Consider the following 24175-nt stretch of genomic DNA (forward strand, 5'->3'; position numbering starts at 1 on the left):
TTCCTCTAGTGAGAAAAATACACAGAAGGAAGAAAAGGCCTTAAAAAAAAATGTTTAAGTGAGACACTGTGTCAGCAGAGTGATTGCTCTGATACCCAAACCTGCAGCTAAGCCATCCCTGTCCTTTAGCTCCCAGGTGCTAAGTGGGGAAATTGAGGAATTTTTGGGAATTTTTGATCCTGCTGCCATGGACATGGGTGGGAACCCAATTCCCCACACCAATCTCATGGATGTTGAGCTAAGATCAACAAAAAATGTAATTTTTTTGTAAAGTGAAGTTTTTCATAGCAGTGTGTGTGTGTTCTGCAGTGGTTTGATGGTGTTTTCAGGGAAGCACTGGAGGTTCCTGGAGGCTCCAGAGGAGTCCACTGGGAGGTGATGTTGGTGGCTCAGAGGGGACAGGGGATGTGGTCAGTGCAGAGCAAGCAAGGCTTGGAGCAGAACAAGGAAAACCAGAAGTGCTGACACACATTTGAGATTTGTCAGCATGTGAACAGTAAGTGACTAAAATATGCAACTTTCCTGACAAAAGCTGGGGATGAGGCCAGGGCCAGTGGGCTGAAGTCATTCCAGCTGTGCCTGGTGTCACTCTGGGTGTCAATCACAGAATGTTTGAGGCTATCAAAGCTCTCTAAGATCATCTAGTCCAACCATTTCCCCTGCACTGACAAGATTGCCTAGCCCACATCCCCAGGTGCCACATCCACAAGATTTCTCAACACTTCCAGGGGGGCTGGTACTGCTACTTCCCCAGGCAGCCTGTTCCAATTCTTGAAAACCATTTCCATGAAGGAATTTTCCCAAATATCCACCCTGAGCTCCCCTGGCCCACCCTGAGGCCGTTCCCTCTGCTCCTGTCCCTGTTCCCTGGAGCAGATCCCAAATCCCCCCGGCTGTCCCGTCCTGTCAGGGACTTGTGCAGAGCCACAAGGTCCCCCCTGAGCCTCCTTTTCTCCATCTGAGCCCCTTCCCAGCTCTCTCAGGAATTCTCCATTCCCTTTCCCAGCTCCCTCAGGAATTCTCCATTCCCTTCCCTGTTCCCTCAGGAATTCTCCATTCCTCTTCCCAGCTCTGTTCCTTTCCCTGGACACCCTCCAGCCCCTCAATGTCCTTCTCACATCTGGTTTGTCACCAAGCAGTGTCCCCCAGCATGGCAAAGACCTGAATCACTGGGAAACCAGCACTTTCCACAGTTTTTTATGCGAAACCCAAATTTTGCACAAAACCTGAGCTGGGTCCATGTGGGGCTGTCCTGGACCTGCCAAACATTCCCAGGCTGCGATTCCTCGGCAGCACCCTCACCTTTGCCATCGATCTGGGCTGCAGCAGCTGATGTACAAGTACATCTTTTCTGAACCCTTATCTGAGGCAGCTGCCAGCTGGCCCGAGGCAGGATCCAGGCACTGGAGACCAGGGGAATCAGTTCCAGCTGCGCTCCGTAATTAGGAAAACCCTGGGCTGCAGCCGGATGTCCAGATGCCTTGCCAAGGAGCAGAGCATTTGGTTCAACAAACAGGATTTGTGAGAGGAAAAATGAAAAAGAGTGAAGCTGTCAAAGGACAGAGGTCGTGTGCCAGTGGTTGCTCCTCCGTCCCTGGTGGCATCTCCCGTTTTTAAGCCGGAGAGGTGGATTGTGGTGGGGAAGGGAAGGGAAGGTCTGGGGAGGTTAAACCAACCCTTGGGTTTTCAGCTAAGTTTCTTCTGCTCCCCACAGAGACAGAAAGTACTTGAAATGCCATTTCTTTCATGCTTTTGCACCAGGGAAAAGTGAACTTTGCATTTGGTTGTGTAGCAAGGGTTCCAGGGCAATGTGTTTTGTCAGCAGTGAGGATTTGAATGCTCCGTGTGTGACACATCTCAGCTAAAGCCTTGTGCTCCCTGTAGTGCCTTCATTGAGCACAGAGTCAGGCTCTTTTTAAAGGTTTGGGATTTTTTGTTTTGTTTTGCTTGTTCTCTTAACATGAATTAACAAACATGAAGCTTCCAATGATAGATTTAATAATACCATTATAAATGCCAGTGCTTTTGCCACCAATGCCATTTAATCTGTCTCAGGAAATACATTCAATGGCTTGCCAGAAGTTTGAGTGTTTTCCAGGTGTAGGATTCCTGCAGCAATATGAGAATGTCCTTGCATGGCATGGGGTACAAAAGGCAATGCAAAACTTCACTGTGAATGACACAGCAAAGAAAATAAATACCTCTTCTTCTTCTTCTTCTTCTTCTTCTTCTTCTTCTTCTTCTTCTTCTTCTTCTTCTTTCTTCTTCTTCTTCTTCTTCTTCTTCTTCTTCTTCTTCTTCTTCTTCTTCTTCTTCTTCTTCTTTCTTCTTCTTCTTCTTTCTTCTTCTTTCTTCTTTCTTCTTTCTTCTTTCTTCTTCTTTCTTCTTCTTTCTTCTTCTTTCTTCTTCTTTCTTCTTCTTTCTTCTTCTTTCTTCTTCTTCCTTCTTCTTCCTTCTTCTTTCTTCTTTCTTCTTTCTTCTTTCTTCTTCTTCTTTCTTCTTCTTTCTTCTTCTTCTTCTTCTTCTTCTTCTCCTCACCTCAATTCTTCCTGCCTTTGCTGCTCCAGAAACAGCTCCTTTTAAAGTTAGACAGGCAAGAATTTAGCAATCTGTGGGCTATTGGAAGGTTCTACCTGCAGATTATTGCTAATCACAGGATCTTACTTGGATAAGAATAATTTACTTTATGTGCAGTCTGCAGTGGGACTTTGACAACTTGTTCTTCTTTGACCCTGTAGTGCTTACTCTTTCTCTGGTGCTGGAAATGCAGTTGAATGAAATTCATGGAAGAATGAGCCTGTTGGACCTGATTTATCCCTAGCCTGCCCCTGGATTTCCTTGTGCACCAATTGACATTCAGAAATTGATGATCTCCTGTTGTAGTTTCCTCCTTGATCTGAGACAATTGGGTTTCTTACTGCAAAGCATTTCAGGAAAATATTGATAACTTAGTGGGAGTTGTTGCTTTAATCACATAGAAGTTTTTTTTTCAAATTTCTATTAATGTCTTACTCAATCCAAGAATTTCTTCTTTACCCCTCTCTGCAGGTTATTCCCTATTTAGTTGTTTTAGAAAATAAAGAGGAGCACACGTGGCTGCTCTTCACCATGAAGATGCCCACGTGTAATTCACCACAGCACTGATACACTGAAAAAATCCTTTCCATGAGGCTTCCCCAGCAGCAGAGGAGTATTTTGACAGGTCCTTTGATCCTGTCCTGCTCACATGCACCAGGACAGGGTGAGGAGGTGGCTCCAAGGGCACCTTGCCTGTGTTTGGTGCCAGCAGCTCCCAGTGCCAGACCAGGTTCCCTGCCTTTGCACTGATTGCAGCCCAGCATTATTCCTTTGCCAAAAACCATGGAGTGGGCCTCTGCTCTGGATGTTTTCTGGATTCTCCTTTTCCCCACACTGTGGTTAATGAGTCCAGCTGTTTGCTCTGTGGCTCTGGACTCGCTGTTGCTCCGTGACAAAAACAAACCTCTTCCTTCACACCAGCTATGGATGTACATGGTGCCGTTGGCATTTGGAGGTATGCTAGGGAAGTATTAAAGTATATTTTAGTGTACCTTATTAAAGCAAAAAGCTCATCAAACACCCTCTAAATGTTGTGGTGGTACTAAAGATTTCTTGAGGGATAGATCTGACATCTTCCTCGTCTTCCCCTCCACCCAAGGAGATGAATTCTGTTGTGGTGGGCACGGTATAATAAACAATTCCTAAGTGGAGCTGATTTATATTCCTTTGTTAATATAATGTAACACATAAACTGACATTCTGCTTAGCAAAAAATTTTCTCCTGTGGCAGCCTGCCTGGGTGGAAGAAAAATAATACAAAAAGGTCTTAGCAGTGGTGTGACATGTTGCTGTAAAACAACAGCCAGGAACATCAAGAGATTTCAGTCCAAATGGAGAATTTCTGAAAATTAATTTTGGATGCTTAATACAAACTAGAAAGTAACGTAATTTCTGGCAAAGCAGTTGACAGCAGATGTAATGCATCAGTGCAATAACCCAGACTGTGTTAAATGGAAATTAGCTCCACGTAAAAAGCTGCAGAGAGAGGATAGTGCTCACAGAAAACAACCTGTGACAAAAGCAGAGGTTGAGGTGCTGGTGAAACACTTATCACTGAACTGGGAGTGTTGTGATGTAGCAGAATTTGTGGACATTTTTTGGAATCACTGCAGCTCTTTAAGTGTGCAGGTGACTCAGTGGCAGTGAAGTGCAGCTCTTGCTGGGATCTCTCTGCTCCCCGTTCTGCAGAGAGCACAAAAGGGGTGTTTGTTAAAATCCACATTTCCTGGCTTCCCCAGCCGTGCCTGAAGCCATGGAAATCAAATGCAGAGATAGTGAAGCTTTGGATCAGCCCTAGACACAGTGGGAATGTCCAAATCCTTGTAAAAGGATCCCAGGGGTGTTTTGAAAGCCTCTTCTGTGCAGGGGGACAAACAGACCCGGTCATGTCCAGGACTCTTTCCCTCCTGCTGCACCCCATGTAAAAGCACATTTCCTAACTCACCTCCTCCAGAACACTGACAAAAATGTTCCTTTCCCTGTGTTTTTCCCCAGGGGTGACACAGAAGTGCTGGGGCCCTGATGGTCAGAGGACATGCACAGGCCTTCAGCAGGAGAGTGGTGTGCGGGGAAAATCGAGCCCTACCAAGGTAAAATAAATAAATTCTGCTTGGGGACCAGTCAGCAGAACGCAGGAGGGTTTAAAACACAATCACTGATTGCTGAGCAGTATGTTTGGACTTGGTTTTGTTTAGCTAAGCTTAGCTTAGGCAGCAGAAAAGCCAAATGAAATGATGGTTAAGTGTTGTGATTCTGCGTGCTCTTGGTGAGGGGGAAAGAATTGCATGTTTTGTTGGGTAAAATAAGTTGTAAAAAAACCCCCAGAGACTAAATCAAGCAATATCCCAAATATCAGTACACTCTGCCTGATATGTCCTCGGGATAAAGCCTGAGGTTTTCAGCTCACCACAATTACTTTGTGTGTGTGTGGATTTTTTTCAGAAGATTCAGTGAAGCTTGAAAGCTCCCAACGAGCATAGCATCAGCTGAGCAAACTTTAAAGATCCATTTCTTTGCTAAAGATTGGAAGGAGGAAATAATACATATTTTCAACAGAAAAAAAGGAAAAGTAAATTATTTAAAATATCAGTGCTTGAGTTTGTAGCTAATCAGGAACATTTCTGACATGCCTTTGGACTCTTGCAGGATGTCTCCATCTGTGCAGTTCTCAACAAAAGAAATAAATGTCAAATTAACTACTGGAGCATGAGAAATGCATCCAAAATAAAGTCTCTCAAGGAACATTCTTCTTTGGTGCCCTGTAGAAATCTGGGGGAAGTTGAGAGTTTTGGAAGGCATGCAAAGGTCTTAAACCTGTAGGTAGAAGTAAATGAAGTGAAGAAAATATGAGGCAAATGTTGTTACAAACCATGAAAGAAACAGAGGAGGAAGAAAATGCTTTCCCTGAGGCTGTGAAATTATTGAATTGTCCAAACCACAGGCAGCTGGTTGAAAGAGTTGATAAAATTTATCTGGCATTTCACCCCGTTAATAAACTCTTGATCTACCTCTGCCCATTTGGGCTCCCAAGAGGTTCCCTCCCAAGAGATACAAAGGAACTCTTTCTGGTGATGTTTTCCTGCACGGAGGAGGAAAACAGGGATGGTTTCAGAGGGGCTCAGGATGGTTTGAGTTGGAAGGGTCCTTGAAGATCATCGGTGTGGTGTCACCCAAGCCCTGAGAAGGGAGACCGTGGCACCAGGGAGGCCATAGCACTGTCACCCTCACAGTCCTCCTGGAGGAAGAGCAATACTGGGTTTTGTGAAGCCCTTGTTGAGCCCTGGCATTGATTATCCATTCATAGAGACACTCAGCTGGGACTGGGGTGAATTCCCAACAAGCAGGAGTCAGTGGCACCTGAACACAGAATGAGTTTTCTTTAGGAAGCTAATCCTCAAATTCTGCATGTCAATTCAGTGTTGTGTTTGGGGGTTTTTTTATTGGTTTGTTTGTTTGTTTTTTGGTTGTTGTTGTTTGTCTGTTTTTTGGGGTTTTTGTTTTTGTTTGGGGTTTTTTGGTTTTGGTTGTTTTGTTGGGGTTTTTTTTGTTGTTGGGGTCAAGAGATCTGGGAACACAGGGCAGGAACAATCAAATCAGCCAATTTACAGCAGCAATGAGATTAGGCCAGATGCTTTATTGCATGGGATTTACGTGCCCAGTGGGGTAGATAATAATAGCAGGAGGCTTTAAACTCAGGTTTACTCTTTGTCAGAGAGCTGGAACATAAAAGCACCTCCTTTGTCACCAGGAGGGCAGTAAGTTGTGGTCCATCAAGAGGGATATTTCCTGTCATGGATGGAAAGATTCATCTGGGCCACTGTCAGTCAGTCTTGTACATATGTGTTTGTACATCATGGGCAGGTGTCACCAAGGAATCATTGCAAGGGAGGGAATTAATTATTTAAAATAGTACCCAGAGCCCTTGCGAGAAAGTGTATCGCTTTTTTGAGAGTTTTTCATGCCTGTAACTGGTGAGGCTGTAAAGCTGTCATGCCCCTGGTGCTCACATGTGCTCTGCAGCACGTGATGTCACAGGACACTGATCCATAATGTACTTCAATGCATTTTAAATTCCAGCAGGTCATCATTTAAGAGTTTATAGTCTGAAACTGGCAACTGTCTTTGCCATGCCCATTTTTCAACACCCACCAATCCCATCCATGGTGGTGAATTAAATACTCAACATAATACTATGGAATACAGGTTTTAAACTGTAATACTTTTTCCTTCACCAGAGTGATAAAGTTTTCACTGAAGCCTCCCAAACAACTCAGAGCTGATTTCAAGAGCGTGCATTTTTAAATGACAAAAATGTTATGAATAGAAAGTTAATGAGATCTTGAACAAAACTGCCTGCTGCGGTAGATGGTGGATGAGAAACAGTTGAACACAGGATAATGGAGAATGGTGATAACTGGGAATTTTTCATTTGCAGGAATCTCTGCCTTCCCAAAACACAGCATTGATTTCACCAGCAATCATTGCACAGATTGATGAGGGTAAAGCCAAAAGAAGCCAGCCCTCTCTGCCTATGCAGGCTCTGATCCCCCAACCCAGATCTTGTCACATGAAGCCATCGTGTCCTAACCAGGGCTCAGCCACCCTTAGCAGAACATTTTTGGTGCTTCCCAGCCGATTAGAGATTCAGGCATCCTTAGAAGGCACCATGTCACCTTCGGACTGTCCCAGTGCAAACCAGTGTCCGAGCCAGCAGAGAGGCTTTGCCTCCATCACTGTCACAGCCAGGCGTGTTCCTGTGGGCTCTGGAGACCTGACACGTGGCCCTGGGGCTGGCCAAGATCCCAACACCGTGTCCCCCACGCCCAGCGCAGTCCCTGCTGTCCTCGAGCGCTGGCCTCCCCCAGCCCACGCAAACCAACCTCCTCTAAAGATTTTCAAGTCTTGCTCAAAATTAGGTGAAGAACCCCAAAAGCAGCTTTTTGACCCTGGAATCAAGGAGGATGGCTTGGGTCTTCAAAGCAGTGATGGGAGGGGGAAAACGTCCCCTTCATTCATCTCCAGTGTCCAGCTCCAGGTGTCTCAGCCGTGTCCAAACACCATCTATTATTTAGACAAGTCGCTCAATGTGTGCATTGACCAACCTCGAGTTAAATGCCAAAAAATGTACAGATCCACGTTGTCCTTGAGCCTGAAGTGCAGTTTGTCCGGATTAACAGCAGATGGAGTAGATGGCATAGCTAATGGAGAGCCCATGGATGAGAGAGCTCCAAGGAAGCTCCCAGGAGCAAACAGGGCTCCACTCAGATTACACCTGAGCACAGACTTCAAGGGAAATAAGGTAATTAAGCAGGGGAAAATAAAAGAAGGACATTTGGGTAGTAAATACCCTTTGCAAAGTGTCTTTGCCTCGGGGCTTCCAACATTTGTGGATATTCCCAGAGGACCTCACAAGGCAGCAGCAGCGAAGGAAGAGGATGAGCAGCCTGGCAGCCACCACACTGTGTTTTCCCTCCAAACTCCTAATTCAAGCAATGAGGCAGGTAAGTCATTTCCATAAAGGTCAGGCTGGTGGAGCAGAGGTTCCAGGCTGGAACAGCCCCACCACAGTGATTCTGTGAGAGCAGATAACAACAATCCTTGCTTCTGCAGAAGCTCAGGGAGTTAAAGCACAACCCAGAGGTTTCCAGCTCCAGCACTGCCATGAGTATTTGCCATGTTAGTTATGTGTGCTGCTCATCAGCTCGGAGAGAAAAATCCCCCTGTGTTTTCTGCATTAAACCTCTTTTTTGACCATTTGTAACAGTATTTTTTTATTATTCTCCCAGCGACTTGCAAGTGCTTATCCCCTGAAAATAATTAGGTTTATCTTTGAATAAGGCTGAATTTCAAGGTGTGAAATTAAGAAGGAGATGACTGCACTGAGCTTAGTTTTGGGCTTCTTGCAATTAAAAATGATCTTGTTTTCAGCTTTTATTTAGAAGGCTGCTGTAATAAGCCTAGGCTTTTATACTTAATGGAACCAGGTAAAAGGTTTACAAGTCTTGAACACATTTGTTTCCAACTTTTCCGAGCATTTTACAAACATGAAATGTTCTTTGCAACGTTGCTCCTGGGCGAGGGAGAGGGGCCCTGGGGAGTGCTTCCTGCCCACAGTGGAGCGGCTCCTGCTGCACTGGGATTTTCCAGCACACTTGAATAACCACAGCTGAGTTTATTGCCTTTCCAGGAAGGGAAGGCGGATGGGCAGATTGTCAATGAGTGGAGGCTGTTTTTTACCAAAAGCACAAAGATTAAGCTCACCCCCCTGTGTATCCTGCAGCCTTGGGCTACATTTAATTGCAATTACCCAGTTCTTGTATGGCTTTTTGATCTAAGGGTCAGCGAATGAACATGAGCCACTTCCTAAGGTTCCTTTGTACCTTCATCCTCCCAGTGTGCAAGTGGAAGGAGACAGAAAGATGAGAAGCCTCACACTGCCTCGAGGACTGGGCAAGGTGGCAAACTCTTTGCAGTCTCTGCTGCTCTCCCTTTGAGACAAAATATTCCTCTGTTTTCCTAACCATGATCCAGGCTGTGTGGTGTTGGAGGGGAAAAGGCACAGTGGGGAGCAGGAGAGGGAAGTTGCCAACCAGTGCTAAGGGGTTTGGGAATAGAAATATAAAGGGATGGCACCAGCAAATGAAACATTTCATTGCATCCATCCTAATTTTAAATACCAAGGAATATCACTCCATGGGGAGTGTTATGTACTCAAGGCTTTGTTCAACACCATCTAAGGTTTCTCTGTGATAAACCAGATTTAAAACTGAGCCTTCCCTGAGCTTCATGATACCATGGTGGCATGGAAGAACCACTTTTTCTAGAAATAATTAGAAAGTGAGTTGGGAGGTTGCTCATGGTTCCATAGTTTTACTGAAAGGAGGAAATCAGTGAAGAAAGGAGCTGAGAAATACTGGTTTGTGATAAAGGACTTCCACCATTTGTATACACAAGACTATAGGTGTAAACAAACATGGGAAGTGTTACCTTTTCAACTGCTTCCACCTTTTGTGTGGCCATAATGTAGAATGTAAAGATATACATTTATCTTGCTGAGACCCTTTGTAATATGTCAGGAGGTGTTTATCATCTTACTACAACTTTCCTGTGTGAAATTTGTATAAACAACCAGAATAATGCTCCAAAACCACAGCCTTTCTCAGCAGGAGCATCCAAGTAATGAACTCATGCACAGCCATCAACAATTAAATGGGACAAATCATGAGAAACCTGGTAAAATGCATGGGCCATCCACACTGGTCCTTAAAATGGGAGGGAATGGTGTGATTTTTAACCTGGGAGAAATAAAATACTGAGTCCTTTTTACTTCTGGAATGGGTGAAGTGAGAAGTATTGGTATGAGATTATCAATCACGGAATCATTTATGTTTGAAAAGACCTTTAAGATCATCCAGTCAAGCCAGCCCCCAGCACTGCCAAGGCCACCACTGCCCCATGTCCCCAGGTGCCACATCCAAAGGGTTTCTAAACCCTTCTAGGACTGGACAAGCCTTTTGGAGAAGAACTTTTATCCCATTCTAGATTCCCAGCTATTTTGGATACTTTTTTCCTCTGCTGTTTACTAATTCAAACCCATTCCCGTTAAGCTTTGCTCTTCTCCTTGTTTATGCAATGAAATGTTTGTGAAATGATGTATTTAAAAGAAGGGAGAACCAGCAAAGAAGGGACAGTGAACAAGTTTTGCCACAGTATTCGTGCTTTAACACAGTTATCTTACATCTTACAGATGAGGTAACTGCGGAGAGCACTTTGTCCATTACATTTCTGATGACCCAGAAAGTTGGAGTTTATATTGGTTTGCAGCTGTAGGCAAGAGCTTCCTGCCAGCAGAAATACAAGTGGTAATAACATCACTATGCTGAAAAAAAAAATTACTTTCAAGGCTACACTACTCTGTATGAGATCTGCAAATGCAGTTTCCAGGATATATAGGTTGCTTTATTAGGATCTGAGTTGGAATGTGCACCCAAATACTTCTCTGTTTTTCAGGTGCTGGGGCTGGGTTTGCTGTTTCCTATAGGTCCAGTTGAGTCATGGCCTCTTTGGAGTGTCTTTTCCCTAATCTTTTGTGTGAGTTCACTGCAGTAATGATGACTCTACTTACTGCATTACTCATATTATTTCATGTCCAAATCCAGCTGTTCAAGACTTGGCTTTACATGGATAACTTAATCTAAGGCCCTTCTTTCAGCAGGAGGCTGGGCCAGGTAATCTCCAGAGTTACATATTTCCACCATGTGCCACATATGAAAAGGATGCTTTAGGATTATTAACGAAATGTAAATCTTGGGCTCTGCTCGTGGCTGGGAATTACACTTGGAAATCCAAATCTCTGAGACGCAGAGTTCAAAGCCATGGTTCGTGCTAGAGCATCCCAAGGATGGAATATGATATTTCCCCACTGTGAACTGTATCTTCTATTGGCTCCACTGCTTTGGGCCTTTACTTCCCTTATCTGGCAAGAAATGGGATTGTAAGTGCTGGAAAATCCATGTTATACATGAAGTCACACTTGAACCGTGGGAGGACAGAGCCGTAGGACAGAATTGTGTTTATTTTTAGTGAGTGGCCAACATTTCCATCCCTTGGGCAGCTGCAGGGATGTGTGAAGGGTCCCACTGAGGGCCACATGAGCCACCCACCTCAGAGATATGGCCAAGGGCCAGCCCAGGCCAAGCTCCACAGGGTCCCTGTCAGGGGTGATCGATGTGCATCACCCTGCCTTTGGTCACGGCTTTTAACAAGCTGTCAGAACTTGCTAACGCTGCTTTTCAGGCAATGCTGCAATTTCCTTTCCTGTCTGCAGCTGATGTCTCATAAATACAAGGTAAGTTAGAAATGAAAAGATTAGTCTTGTTTCTGCTGGAGACAGGAACATTTTTAATATTAATTTCTCACCTACCTTTCATGAAGAATATATTCCCCATGAATATCTAGTTTTCCATCCATCTTTCACTATCTATTACCTACTGGGCTCTTGGCTGAATTATTAAAAAGGAGAAAAAGAAGAAAATGGGACAATTTTAAATTCTTTTTGACCTCTTGATTAAACAATATCATCGGTTTTCTAGGGAGGATTATAAATGCCAACATCTAAATTTATCCATTTGAGCTTAGATAACAGTGAACTTCTTCATGCCGGAGTGCCTTCACGCATCTCAGCTGTTTTCTAAACCAGAGTATTCCCTGCTCACCTCTACACTTTTGTTCATGTTTTGTTGTCACACCCAAAACTGATGTGGAGAGATATTCAGGAATACCAGCTGAGGTGGAGAGTGAATCCAGTCTGGGTGATGGGTGCTGTGCTGGATCCCATTGCCCTGAGCTGAGGTGCAGATGTGCAAGGAGGGTGGGGGGAGATGACAAAAGAGAAAATCATAAATCCCATTCCCGTGTAAGCCACCCACAATTAAGGACATCAGTGTTATAATTATCAGCAATGTGGCCATAGGCCAGGGCAGAGACCATCCCTGTGCTGGCACTGCTGAGGGACCTCAGATCCTGGGGTCAGTCTAGGACAAGAGGGACACTGAGGGGCTGGAGAGTGTCCAGGGAAGGAAATGGAGCTGGGAAGGGGCTCAGCCTGGAGAAAAGGAGGCTCAGGGGGAACTTCTGGCTCTGCAAAGTCCCTGACAGAATGAGAGTGCCAAGGGAAATATAGGGTGGATATTACTGGATAAGTTTTTTACAGAAAGAGTGATCAAGTACTGGAATGGTCTGCCCAGGGAGGTGGTGGAGTCACCATCCCTGCATGGGTTTACAAAAAAACTGGATGTGGCACTGGGTACCATGGGTTTGTTGAGGTGTTAGGGCTGGGTTGGACTCGATGGTCTTGAAGGTCTCTTCCAACCCCAAATTTTCTGATTCTGTGAATTCTGTGAGGGACCAGGCTCTGCTCCCAGGGAACGGGGACAGGAGGAGAGGGAACGGCCTCAGATTGTACCAGGGGAGGCTTATGTTGCTTACTGGGGAAAATTCCCCCCTGGAAAAGTCTGTCCTGCCCTGGCACAGCTGCCTGGGGCGGTGGTGGAGTCCCCATCCCTGGGGGGATTCAAAAGCCACGTGTGTGGCACTTGGGGACATGGGTCAGCGGTGGCCTTGGCAGTGCTGGAGGTGTGATTGGGCCCAAGGAACAAAAAGGTCCTTTCCAGCCTGAAGGATTCCCCGGTTCCGCGCTGGAGTCAGGAGCAGGGGCAGGATGACGCACAGTGGGGTGCTTGTGACGAAGGTGCTCAGCACTGCCTGAGCCCCTGGGAGCTGTCCTGGCTCGGGGTGTCCAGGGGAGCACTCCCAGCGCTCGCTTTTCACAGCTCGGGGACGGGGAAGGGCACGGTCACAGCAGTGAACGTCAGAGACTCGGTCATGTACCTGCTTGTGCCTTTTCCCAAAGAGCGTGGCAGGTGACTTGAAAGCATAATTTGCTTAATTAAAACAACTCGAGGCAGCGTGTGGGGAAAACTGAGGTGGGATCTGGGCTTTGGGTGTGTTGAATGGCCCCAGATGATTACAGATTTCTGTTTGCTTCTTGAACTTATTTATTAACAAGTGCTGAAGTCAGCAGCACATTTTTAAGGGATAAATAACTGGACTTTAATTTGTTTCAAGACCTATTTTAATTTTTTGATGCATGCATGTACGTTCCTACTCATTGGAGTAAAATCAGGACAGCTGGTGCTGTGGGACTTTGATAAGCAAAAATAACCTGCAAAGCAAAAATGTATTTTTGTTTCAAATACACACTGAAGAGCTCCAGGTATTTGAGACATTTATGTATCAGGAAAATCTTGTGGGTCACCTTTAAACTAATATATCTGCCTGGTAATCAGAATGAGCTAATTAGGAAGTCTGAAGGCTATAAGTAGTATTTACTTTCATTAATTAAATAGTATTTGAAATGCTATGATGAAGGAATGTGGTGTTCACCTATCTGGTGATCTCACCTTATCTTCTGTTTATGGGAAAGTCACCATGCAATAAGCCAGAGATGTGTAAATATAAATATATATGAATATAAATATATAGGTATATCTATATCTACATGAACAAGATATAATTAGAAGAAAGCAGTTCCTGACAATATGGAATTTATTGTATAGAAACTTGAGCAGCTCCAGCTGATGCTAATTAACTCCCCACCCTGCAAATGTGTGCAGCAGAACTGGTGGTGAAGACAGGAGAAATATGAAATATGGCACAGGAGATTTTACTTTAGCTTGCACCTGCTAGGCACAAGGAGCCAAATCTTCAGCTGATGTCAGCTGAAATCTGTGCCTGCAGAGGAGTGACACTGATTTACACCAGCCAGGAGTCTGGCTGGGGACGTTACTGACTTGGCATTATGGACACAGCAGCTGGTGCTGACTTGTTAAGAACAAAGGACCACATGCCAAAAAGCCCATTAAAAGGAGCTCCTTTGATGTTTCACTTCATCTGGGATAAATTTAAAATGGAGGAGGCTGTCAATTTTCCTTAGTCTAGACATTCTGTGTCACTGGGTCCATGTTACACTGAGGTGTGACCTTCATATTCTGCATCCCCAGAAAATGAGGATTCAATCACTGCAGGTGTTGAAAACTCAAGTGATGACCTCAGAATCCTGTTCCAGGTGACTCTGGAAGATGCTGCTAGCCTTTGAGACAGGCCCCAACCTGTGTGATGGGCCAGAGCAGTTGCATCTCTTTATCTTAGAGCTTTAAAATTCATTTGTAGAAGGAAGGGGATGCCTCTTTTCTGGAGGGTGCTTTTTCATTTTTTGGAGTACCATCTCTCCAGCTTTGCTCTCTGTCTCAAAGGCCTGCTGCCTTCCCCATCATCTGGTGGGACAAAGGGTGTAGGAGAAGGAAGGGATCAGCAGGAGGGGTCTTCTTTGATATCCCACTCCTTTAAACTATTTATTAAATCAGAATACAGATGTGGTGACCTGCTGTCCTGCCGTATCCATATGGAGGCAAGGCTGCTCCTGGAGACTGTGGGCAGTGATGTCAGCAGGGGAGAAGGGTGCTGCTCAGGGCTGAGTGAGCCAGAGCTGGTTCTCAGTGACCATGCTGGGATGTCACAGAGACCTGGCTGAGATCATTCTCCTGTGGAACCAATTGTCCTTTATCAATTTCTCTGTGGTTTAAGGCAACGAGCAGACAGAGATGATTGGATTTTCTCAGGGTTTGTTTGCTTCTTTGGGGTCTTCTCGTGGATGTTTTTGTTTGGTTTTGCGTGTTTAAGGGTATGATCATAAAATAATTTGACTGGAGTTGCAGTTTCCTTCAGGAAATGCCTTTTGAAGATTATAGGCTCAATTTTGTGTTACAGGACATAGCAAAGAAGCTGTTGGGTAGAAAGGCCATTGTTTCTCTGGAAGACAGAAGGATGTCTGCCCTGTTAATGATGATACAGAACACATTTTTATGAGTGGAACTTATAAATCGGACTTTCCCAAAAATGTTCATGTTGTCTGAAGATCCAAGTTAAAGTTCAGCATGTGAAAACTGAGGGTTTGATTCCTCCATTCTTTTCCATTTTGGATTCCATGATTTAAAGGTCTTTTCCAGCTATGATTCTGTGACATTTCTATCTTGAGCTGTCAGAGGTGGTAAGAATGTGAAACAATTTGAAGTGAAAGAATGGAGGGTAGGAGTCACTCCTTAGCACTCGGGGCAAGGCCAGAGTACCAGAATCATTAAAATAATGATTAAAAGAGATGGGCTCTGTGGATTCAGTGACTGCATTATGCCAGTGGAGTAAAGGGCCTCATTTTCCCCTAATTCACACTTGGTTTAAACTGGGAGCGACTCTTGTGCAGTCTGTGAAATGAATACTTGGCTCAGCCTGGCTGCGGTAAATTGTCAGAAAGAGCTGAACTAGGTGCCTCGGACATGATGAGAATTACAAGTGCTCCATGCCTTTCTTACCCTGCAAATCACCATTTAAATGTTCTGAATCATCCTGAACTATTTTTTTTCCCTCCCCAAGTCACACTGCATCAGATTACTCGAGTCACTACAATAGTGTCTGATAGCTTCCAGCATGACATCCTGGAAATGCAAACAGGGATTTGTAACTCGGAGGTTTTGGGTCTGTGGCTGTTGCAGGGACTGTCTCCACAGTACAGCAGTAAATATTCGTTCTTTTCATCCTCTCTTAGCTCATAGGAGGGAAAAGGGAAAAATGTTGGTAAAATACACAAACACTGTAGTGGAGCAGCTGGATACTGGGAGCTCACTGGTGCGAGCAGTCGCCTCAAGTCGTGTGGGTGGGGTATCAGCTGCCCACTGAAATATTCTGCTGCAATTGTACCCTCTCGTGACCCCGAGTGTAAGGTGAGGTCCTGCAGGTGCCAGGCACGAACGCTTCCTTCTCCCAGAATCACACGATCAATAAGGTTGGAAAAAATCCTCCAAGTTCACCAAGTCCAACCCCTCCGGGTCAACTAAACCGTATCACCAAGTGCCACATCTGCTACTTTTTGGAACACTTCAGCAGGTGGACTCAGCAGCAGGGAAGCCTGTCTGTGGCATTAACCACTGTCAGCAAAGACATTTTTCCTGCTGCCCAACCTGAACCTGCCCCGGTGCAACTGGAGGCTTTTAACAGGACTGCAGGATTTTGTTGCAGGATTTTGCTGGTGCAGCCACTGCAAACCCTTCTTCCACCAAAACTCTCCATGGCAGCCAGACTGGGTGCAGCACATTGGTCCCCATTCTCCCCCTAGAATAAGTGGTGTTCCCTTGTTTGACATCAAGGGAGAAGGTAAATTAACTATTTGCAATGTGCTTTGAGAAAAGAAATTTGCCTTCAGCACAGAAAGGCTGATTGTTAGGGGCTGGTGATTATCTGGCTTTGGGATTGTTTGCTCTGAAGCCACTGCAGTAATTTTGCCCAAAGCCTTCAGTAAACAAGATGTTTCTTGACATTAAGAAGCTTTTCCTACTTAGACCTGATTATAGGTTTGAAGCCTAACAGCTCTTAGGTACACTTTCTGTTTTAAATGATTACAACTTTCTACAGTCAAATATTAGCTTTTGCCAAAAGAAAGCCTCTTCCTTCTGAGGAATGTGGCCACAGCTGTCAACATGGTTAAAAAAATCAAAAAAGCACAAAACCAAAAGAGCTAGCTAGGAAAAAGAGAAGTTGTGTGGGGTTTTTTGTTTGTTGTTTTTTTTTTTTTTTTTGTTAGAGGTAATTTTTTAATCTAGACTCTTATCTTGAGGTGTTACTGATATAGCTGAGATAATTAAGCTTTATCCCCACCAGGCAGGGCTGTTTGAAGAAGCACTAATACAGGTGAATAGCATTCACTGGGAGGAATTGGCTGACTGAGCCTCTCTCTTCAAGGCAGCAAAGTTACCTTGACTTTGGATCCTGACAATTCTGGGAATGGAACTGAGGCAGACCCCAACCCTGTTTCTCTGGATCCAGCCCCAGGTTTTTATAGAAAGGTGAATCAAGACCTTGTTAAACATCACATTTTGAACAGGGAGTGTGGGCAGAACTACATTTCCAGGAACTCAGGTGGTTTCCATGGATGTTAATGCTGAGCAGCAGCTGATGATGCCTCTTGCAAATGAGTCATTTGAGAAGCATCATGAGGCAGTTTGGGACAAAAGCCTCATTGCTGGTCAGCAGGAATTTTAGTCAAAATGTGAATTTTGTGCACCCTTGGCCAGCTGCAGCTCGCTGACTGATTACAAGTGATGCCTTTTCCTCAGCAGCGACCTGAAAAATAAATCCTCTGTCCTATCCCGCATTCCTTGACAAACCCTGGCATAACTAATAACGCTGTCATGGCTCTCAATGTTTCCATTTTTCGGGGTTACCAGGCTGTTGAGATGATGCGCTCTGTTTGCTCACATCTAAGATTACGTGGTTTGAGCTGTGCCAGCCCTTGATTCATGATAAGGGCTGAGCCATCAGTCTCTGTCAGACAGAGGCTGGAGTCTTGCTTGGGGTTATGGATGGCTGCTTGAGGCACGTGTGGGTCTCTACAAATGCGCCTAAATCTTGAAGGAGGCAAGAAGTTTCTTACATTTAAGGAATTTTAATTCCTGCTCCTCTCTGCTTGGGGCATTGGCAGCATCAGCTCCCAGCACGGAGGTCCAGGAGAGCTCAGCAGCTGGGGATGTGGGGCTTTTATTAAATTAAAACAAACCCCCCAGCAGGTGGGCTGGGATGTAAAGCTACCTCCGGTGCTGGTGTCTGATCTCATTAGGGACACTCAGGGAATCACATCAGTGTCCCCTCCCCAGCCACCTCTCTGACTTGGTGGCCAGGGAGGCTTTGCAGCCCTGCCTCTGTTAAAATGAACTTTGGCCAGTTTCAAAGAAGCACTTTGTCACAAATCATCAAAAATCCGCATTGGAACACTGGGAAGAGTGTTATATGCAAGGATGAAAAGCTGAATTATCCTGCTGCAAAGTGGAATGGAAAAAAAAAAAAGAAAAAAAAAAGACATTAACAATGGAACAGGGGATGTTTGCCTGGATTGTGTGAGTCTCAAGGAAAGGCAAGTTTAACCTGCTGTAATGCAGGGTCACTTCCCGTTAGCAAAACCCCCTGAAGGGACAGAGGGGGAAATGTAAAAAGATACTTTACAGTAAAACAATATACTTATTTTACTCCAAGATCAAGGGGGTTTTTTTGTCGATTTTTTAAAGGAGCTTTTGAAAACCTACCTTTGGTTTTACAGAATATTTTGAACTCCTCCAATATCATATGGTTTTCACTAAGTCATTATTTAAAAATTGAGCTGTTGTCATCTTTCTTGCATAGGGCAAAAAAATTACTCTTCTCCAGATGTAATTATGACTTTGTTCCTTAAATTTGCTTCTATGAGCAGCTGAACTTTTACAACTACAATCTATACTGGCTGAATTTTATTAATGGAGTCATTCTGCCTTCTGTTTCTTTGAGTTTTGCTCTCCCATATCTCCCAAAGTATTACACTTGCATGTCTTTGTTCATTAGTTTTAAAGCCTTTCCTCAGCTGGGATAATAGAAAAAACATCTATTTCTGGTCATCCAGTTGCAATTCTGGCTATTCTCAGTGGGGCATATATATTTCAAGTTGGGTTGGTGGAGGGATTTAGATATACAATTCCAGATAGTCTTAATGAGAGTAACAGTCCTAATTCCCCACACAGAATATTAAAAACTGGTCCAGGGTGTACAGAGTGAAATGCTGTGATCTTACCTTTAAGTACCTTTCCCTTGTTATATATTTTTTTTTTTCATTCCTAAATATCATTTGCATCTGCGTTTGTTAAAGTAACTGAGAGCTGCTTTGAGGATGAGGGAGTTGATTATTGGAGCCCCTTGTCTGGTTTGCTTTGCTCTTTTTTTTTCCCAGGGATTGGCTGCACCTGGATGCACCTTTGGAAAGGAAAGGTTAATTCAAGAGGGAGCTGGAAGAAAGAACTTAGCAAATTGACCCTGTTATTATTCTGATTGCCATAAGTGTTAGACAAGAACAAGACACACCTTTTTATTGCCTTAATTAACTGCCACAAAAAAAAAATCCCCACCCTACTGTGAATCTAATAAGGATTAAGATTTACTTAGAATATTAGAACCAGATCCACAAGGAAGACACTTGTCATGCAAGCAAGGACGTGTTGATTTTATTTCTGAATTTCATCAGGAATTGTGGGGGGTTTAAAATTCTTTCTCAAGGCAACCTTTTATCATAAAAAATGCCAAGAAGCATCCATCCCCTTTTTCTAATTTTAGGCTCTGTTCTTAGTTTTGGTCCTGCATTTCTTTTCCTCCTCTCCTAATCCACACCTTCATGGGGATCCCCCAGGCCTTGCTGGGAGGATGCCACTGGTGGCGTTCCCTTGAGCAGGGAAGTGGTGCAGAGAGAAGGCAACGTTTTCTCCACTTGCACAACGTGTAAGAAATTTCCTGGAGCTTAATTGTCCATTCTTGAAGGTTGCTGTACTTACACTTGGAAGCCAATATCCATGGAGAGCTAGTCTGGTAGTTAGGAGTAAATGGAGTGTGAATACTCCAGGCAGCTCTTCTTTCTTGTGTTCAGATCAATATTCTGAGTTAGATGTGGCTTGGAGCCTTCTCCTTCCCTCACTCTGGTCTCCACTGTTTTACCCTTCTCCCTTACAGCCCATTTGACACCCCCCCTGCCCCCCCCCCAGACGATTCCTGCTGATTTTGGGGAGCCCAGAAGCAGCAAGCAGACCCTCCTGGGGACACAGAACTGCCTTGAGCAATTTGCCAGTGAAGCTGTTTTGGCTTCACAACACACATTTGCTGCACAGACCATTTCTTGATATGAAGGCAAATTATCTCCCTCTGTGATGCTGCCTTGGACGAGCAGAAACTCTTTCCTCCTTTCCTCCTTCTACTCTTCTCTGTTTACTGCTGGCCAGTAAACTATTTTAATTTAAAAGGTGATTTAATGAGATAATCTGTTTTCCATTCAGGTTCTTCCTGTGGCTTAGCTCCCCTCCTTTTTTCCCCCCTCTATCCATTTGATTTCTTGGCTGTCTGAGAGAAAGGACTTCCTCCCCTGCTGCTCTGCAGTTACTCAGTGCTACCTGCTGCTTTCTTCATCTTCTTCTACCCCACTGCTTGTTCCTGCCTCCTCCCACAGCCACCCTTTGAGTCCATGACCCCATTAACCTGTCCCGGTGTTTTTCCTCCTCTCTGTGCCATAAGACATTTTTGTGTGACTTCAGGAATGGGATTGGTCAGGGAATGAAAGAACAGGTCCTTGGACAGGCATGAGCTCTGAGGGGATGAACAGAATTGAGTCTGTCCAGTTTCTGGAGATCATTTGCATCAAAACTATTTCCATCTGAGAAAAGAGCTTGGTTGTGACAAAAGATAAGGGAAATATTTGCAATGTATGAAAAGCAAAGAGAAAAATAAGTTCTGTCAGAGAGCAGGAGAGCTTGTATGCTACCCCAGAGTTTGGGAACTCTGTGTGCACCTCCTTTCTTTGACCAGATTTTCTGTAAGGCTGTGAGATTACTTTGGATGGGGTTCATCTCAGTGAATTTAATTAAAAACTAGGTTTGTTTTTTTCTGTTTGTGCTGATCTTCAGGGATCTCTCACGAGAGGAACCCCCGAGGAGCTGACTCCTTCTCACTGTATGGGCAGTTACAAAAAGGAGCTCGAGATGTTATGGTTGGAGTCGATGATCTCAGAGGGCTTTGCCAACCCAAACAATTCTGTGATTCTGTGCTCCAAGCTCGGATCTACAGGGAGAAGGAAAAACAGTAAATGCTGTATCTTAATGCCTCTGATTTCCTTGGAAACACTGGATGGTCAAAAAGAGACATGAGCCAGTCAGGCCACTAAAATGCATAGGCAATCATAATTTTGTGAAAAATAATATTTCTTATTTATTGTGAATTCATAAAGGATTGGGAAAGTGAACTGAAAACTTCCCACATGGCAGGATCTGATTTTAGTGAGGGACTTTGAGATAAGGAAGTGTCAAGCATAAAATCACAGAAACACAGAATCATTTAGGTTGGGAAATCCCTTCACGATCATCGAGTCCAACCATTACCCCAGCACTGCCAAACCCATCACTAACCCATGTCCCCAGGTGCCACATCCACAAATTCTTTAAATCCCTGCAGTGGCATCTCACCCTTTGTCAGGAATTGGCTCGAAGTAGAAAAACACATCTAATCTTCTCTCTGTCCTCAACCAAGACATGGGAAAGAGTCAGCAGAAAAAGAATTGCGTTAAATCTGCTTTTTAAAAAGACAGCAAGAAAGATGGAGGAATCTTCACAAAGGCCTGGAGTGACAGGACACAGGGAATGTCTTCCCACTGCCAGAGGGCAGGGATAGATGGGATTTTGGGAATTTGGGAATTGTTCCCTGTGAGGGTGGGCAGGCCCTGGCACAGGGTGGAATTCCCAGATTTGCTGCGGCTGCCCCTGGATCCCTGGCAGTGCCCAAGGCCAGGTTGGACACTGGGGTTGGAGCACCTGGGACAGTGGGAGGTGTCCCTGCCCATGGGAGGGGGTGGGAATGGATGATCTTTAAAATACATTTCAATTGGAAGTGTTCCAAGATTCTAGGATTTGGAATTGTTTAAACCTCATTTTTATGGATTCAGTGGTGGCTGTGATGAAAACCAAGGCCTAACAAGTTTTGGGACCAGGGTTTTAACCCCTCTCCAGTGGAGCAGTTGCCTCCGAAGCATCTCCCATCCCAAACTTTTCCAGTGCCCCATTCTGGCTCTGCTCAAAGTCCCAGCAGGAAACAGCACCCAAAAGGTCCAACCTGTGCAACGCTTTGCCATGGAAGTTTTTGATGAGAAGAGCATTGCTCAGTCCCTACAACTTCAGAATCCTGCCACACCGATGAAAATTAAATGGATTAGAGGGGCTGAGAAAAAAAAAATAAATCCCAAGTTATAAGATCTGGGATTGTTTTTCTGTTTTTCACAGGAACACCAATGCTGTTGGGAAGCAGGAAGACGAGCAGCACAACAGCCCCTGGCTCCCCTCCAGATGCAGCCTCCAGAGAAACCATTGCTGCTGCTACTGATGGCTCATCCAACAGGGCAGAGCCCTCCAAAGACACCTCCAAATCCAAAGAGATCCAAGCACAGGGTGTCCTGAAACCAAAAATGTCTGTCTCCAGCAGTGTATGCAACATAAAGGCGTCATCGAGAATCCTCCAGGAAGAAAATGTTCACGGGCAAAAGCAGCTCCTAAAAAGTAAGGTACAAATCCTACTGTGGTTGTCAGGAATATGGTTTCAATAATAAGATGAGATCAGTCTCAAAGAAAAAAAGTGAAATAATGGAAACTCAGGCCATTTTTGTCCAGCTTTAAGTGCTGAGCGTGAGTCATCTGGTGAGAGATCAATCAGCTGATCTGACTGTATACATTGCTATGGTTAATAGAGAACAAGATTAAAATGACCAAGATAGGCTTAGAGTCCCAAAAAAATCTTGAAAAAGCATTAAAATTGCAAAGCAGCCCAGCCTAACCACGTAATACCAATAGGGAGGTTATTTTTACAACCTTGCTTTGATACCTTTCTTTCACTCCTTCATTCTTTTTTTTTTTGACACAACAACCAGAACTATGATTTTTAACAAGATTTCAATGTGTAAAGCATAATTTTTTTTGGGTTCAGAAGTGTCTGGGATGTCTTACTTCCAACATTTATTCTCACAGCTAAAATGCAGATGACAGCAGCAGCTGTATTCCTGCACCAGGTATTTTTGCAGAAGACAACTGAGATTAATTTGGGTTTAGTATCAATATGTTTGTGAGAAACTCATTCCTTTAAAATGTTGTAATGGTCATAGAACCTTTTTTTCTTACAGCTGTTTTTTTTTTTTCTGATGAGAATTTTTTGTAAGCAGGTAGGCAAAATTTGTTATCATTGAGCATAAAGCTACTGAATGACACACATTTAGATTAAATGCTGCTTTCTGTGCCTGAAGTTCAATCATGGCATTCCCCTAACTGGAACCAACTTTCTTTTACAAAAGTGAAGCATCCACTGAGATCTGGCAAAGCCCAACTTAATCCACACCTCTGTAAACCTGGCTTAGGGAGGAATTTAATTTCATGTTCACAGGTTTCAAGGTTTATTCCAAAATGTTGGTGAGAACAGTGTTAGGGAGGAAATACAGTTCAGGCTTTTATAAGGCAAATGTACCCAACACAGATCTTTTTAATATGTTTTTTTAAGTACAATATAATATGTACAATATGTCATAAAGAGGAAAATATTTTAAGTTTATTGTAACCAAAAAATTGAAATAAAACAGTAACGGGCTTTATTCCCAGATATTTAGTTCTAGAAATCAAATTATTTGGCAAGGAAGGAGCACTTCAGTGTGACTTTTCAAATAGTTCATATGCAGCCTTTCCGAAGTTCCTTTGTTATTTTGGATTTGTTCTGTCCTCTGAATGAGAATCTGATTTTTGAGCACACAACCTCTTTTGGTCCTAATTTGAGCAGGGAGTATCAGTGAGTGAGCATTAAAACTTCATTATAAGCATAGAAAATAATCTCTTTTTCTCAATGTGAATTGACAACTTTCATAATAATGCCCTATAATGCACAGTAACCTTTTGTTGATTATTTTTTAATGGAGTCTTTCCACTGGCTAATGGATGTGTAGGAATGACAGAAAGCAAACTGGATTAAAAACAAAGGGAAAAAAAAACCTCGTAGTGCTGATGAAAGACTCGGTGTGGTGAAAGGGAAATGATTTGTGGTTAAAGCCCATAACAATCTGGTATTTTCTGCAATAAATTGGAATGAGCTCCAACTGCAGGTCACAGCAAGATAGCCCTGGCTTTCCATGGCACGAATTTTGGGAGGCACCAGCAAAAAGAGCTGAGTGTCCGAGAGTTTTAATTGAGATTTCCTTCCATGTGAGGTGTGGATGATGTGAGAGACACCCTGGGTGTCACAGGGCACCGAGGAGCAGCCACCATCAGATCTGATCTCTTCTGCCTAATGAGGCCTATTAATAACAGCCTGGCTTTCTTATTTCAGGAATTGCCCTCCCTGTCTAATGAGGTGGAGAACCCAATAAAAAATTAGCCATGCACTCCTAACGAGCTTTTAAATCTCTCCG

The 24175-nt window shown here is 44.0% G+C and overlaps 1 protein-coding gene across 1 annotated transcript in view; it reads left to right on the forward strand.

The window, feature by feature from the left end:
* The window catches only part of C7H10orf90 (chromosome 7 C10orf90 homolog), a 132399-nt gene that overhangs the window by 98017 nt on the left and 10207 nt on the right, over positions 1–24175 (forward strand). The window contains exons 2-5 of the mRNA XM_062496600.1: positions 3049–3124; positions 4573–4667; positions 7013–8078; positions 22017–22289. Of these exons, the coding sequence (XP_062352584.1) occupies positions 3049–3124; positions 4573–4667; positions 7013–8078; positions 22017–22289 (1510 nt within the window). The remainder of the gene's footprint in view (positions 1–3048; positions 3125–4572; positions 4668–7012; positions 8079–22016; positions 22290–24175) is intronic.

The sequence above is a fragment of the Cinclus cinclus genome, chromosome 7, assembly GCF_963662255.1.
Source record: "Cinclus cinclus chromosome 7, bCinCin1.1, whole genome shotgun sequence".
In the NCBI taxonomy this organism is placed as follows: Eukaryota; Metazoa; Chordata; class Aves; order Passeriformes; family Cinclidae; genus Cinclus; species Cinclus cinclus.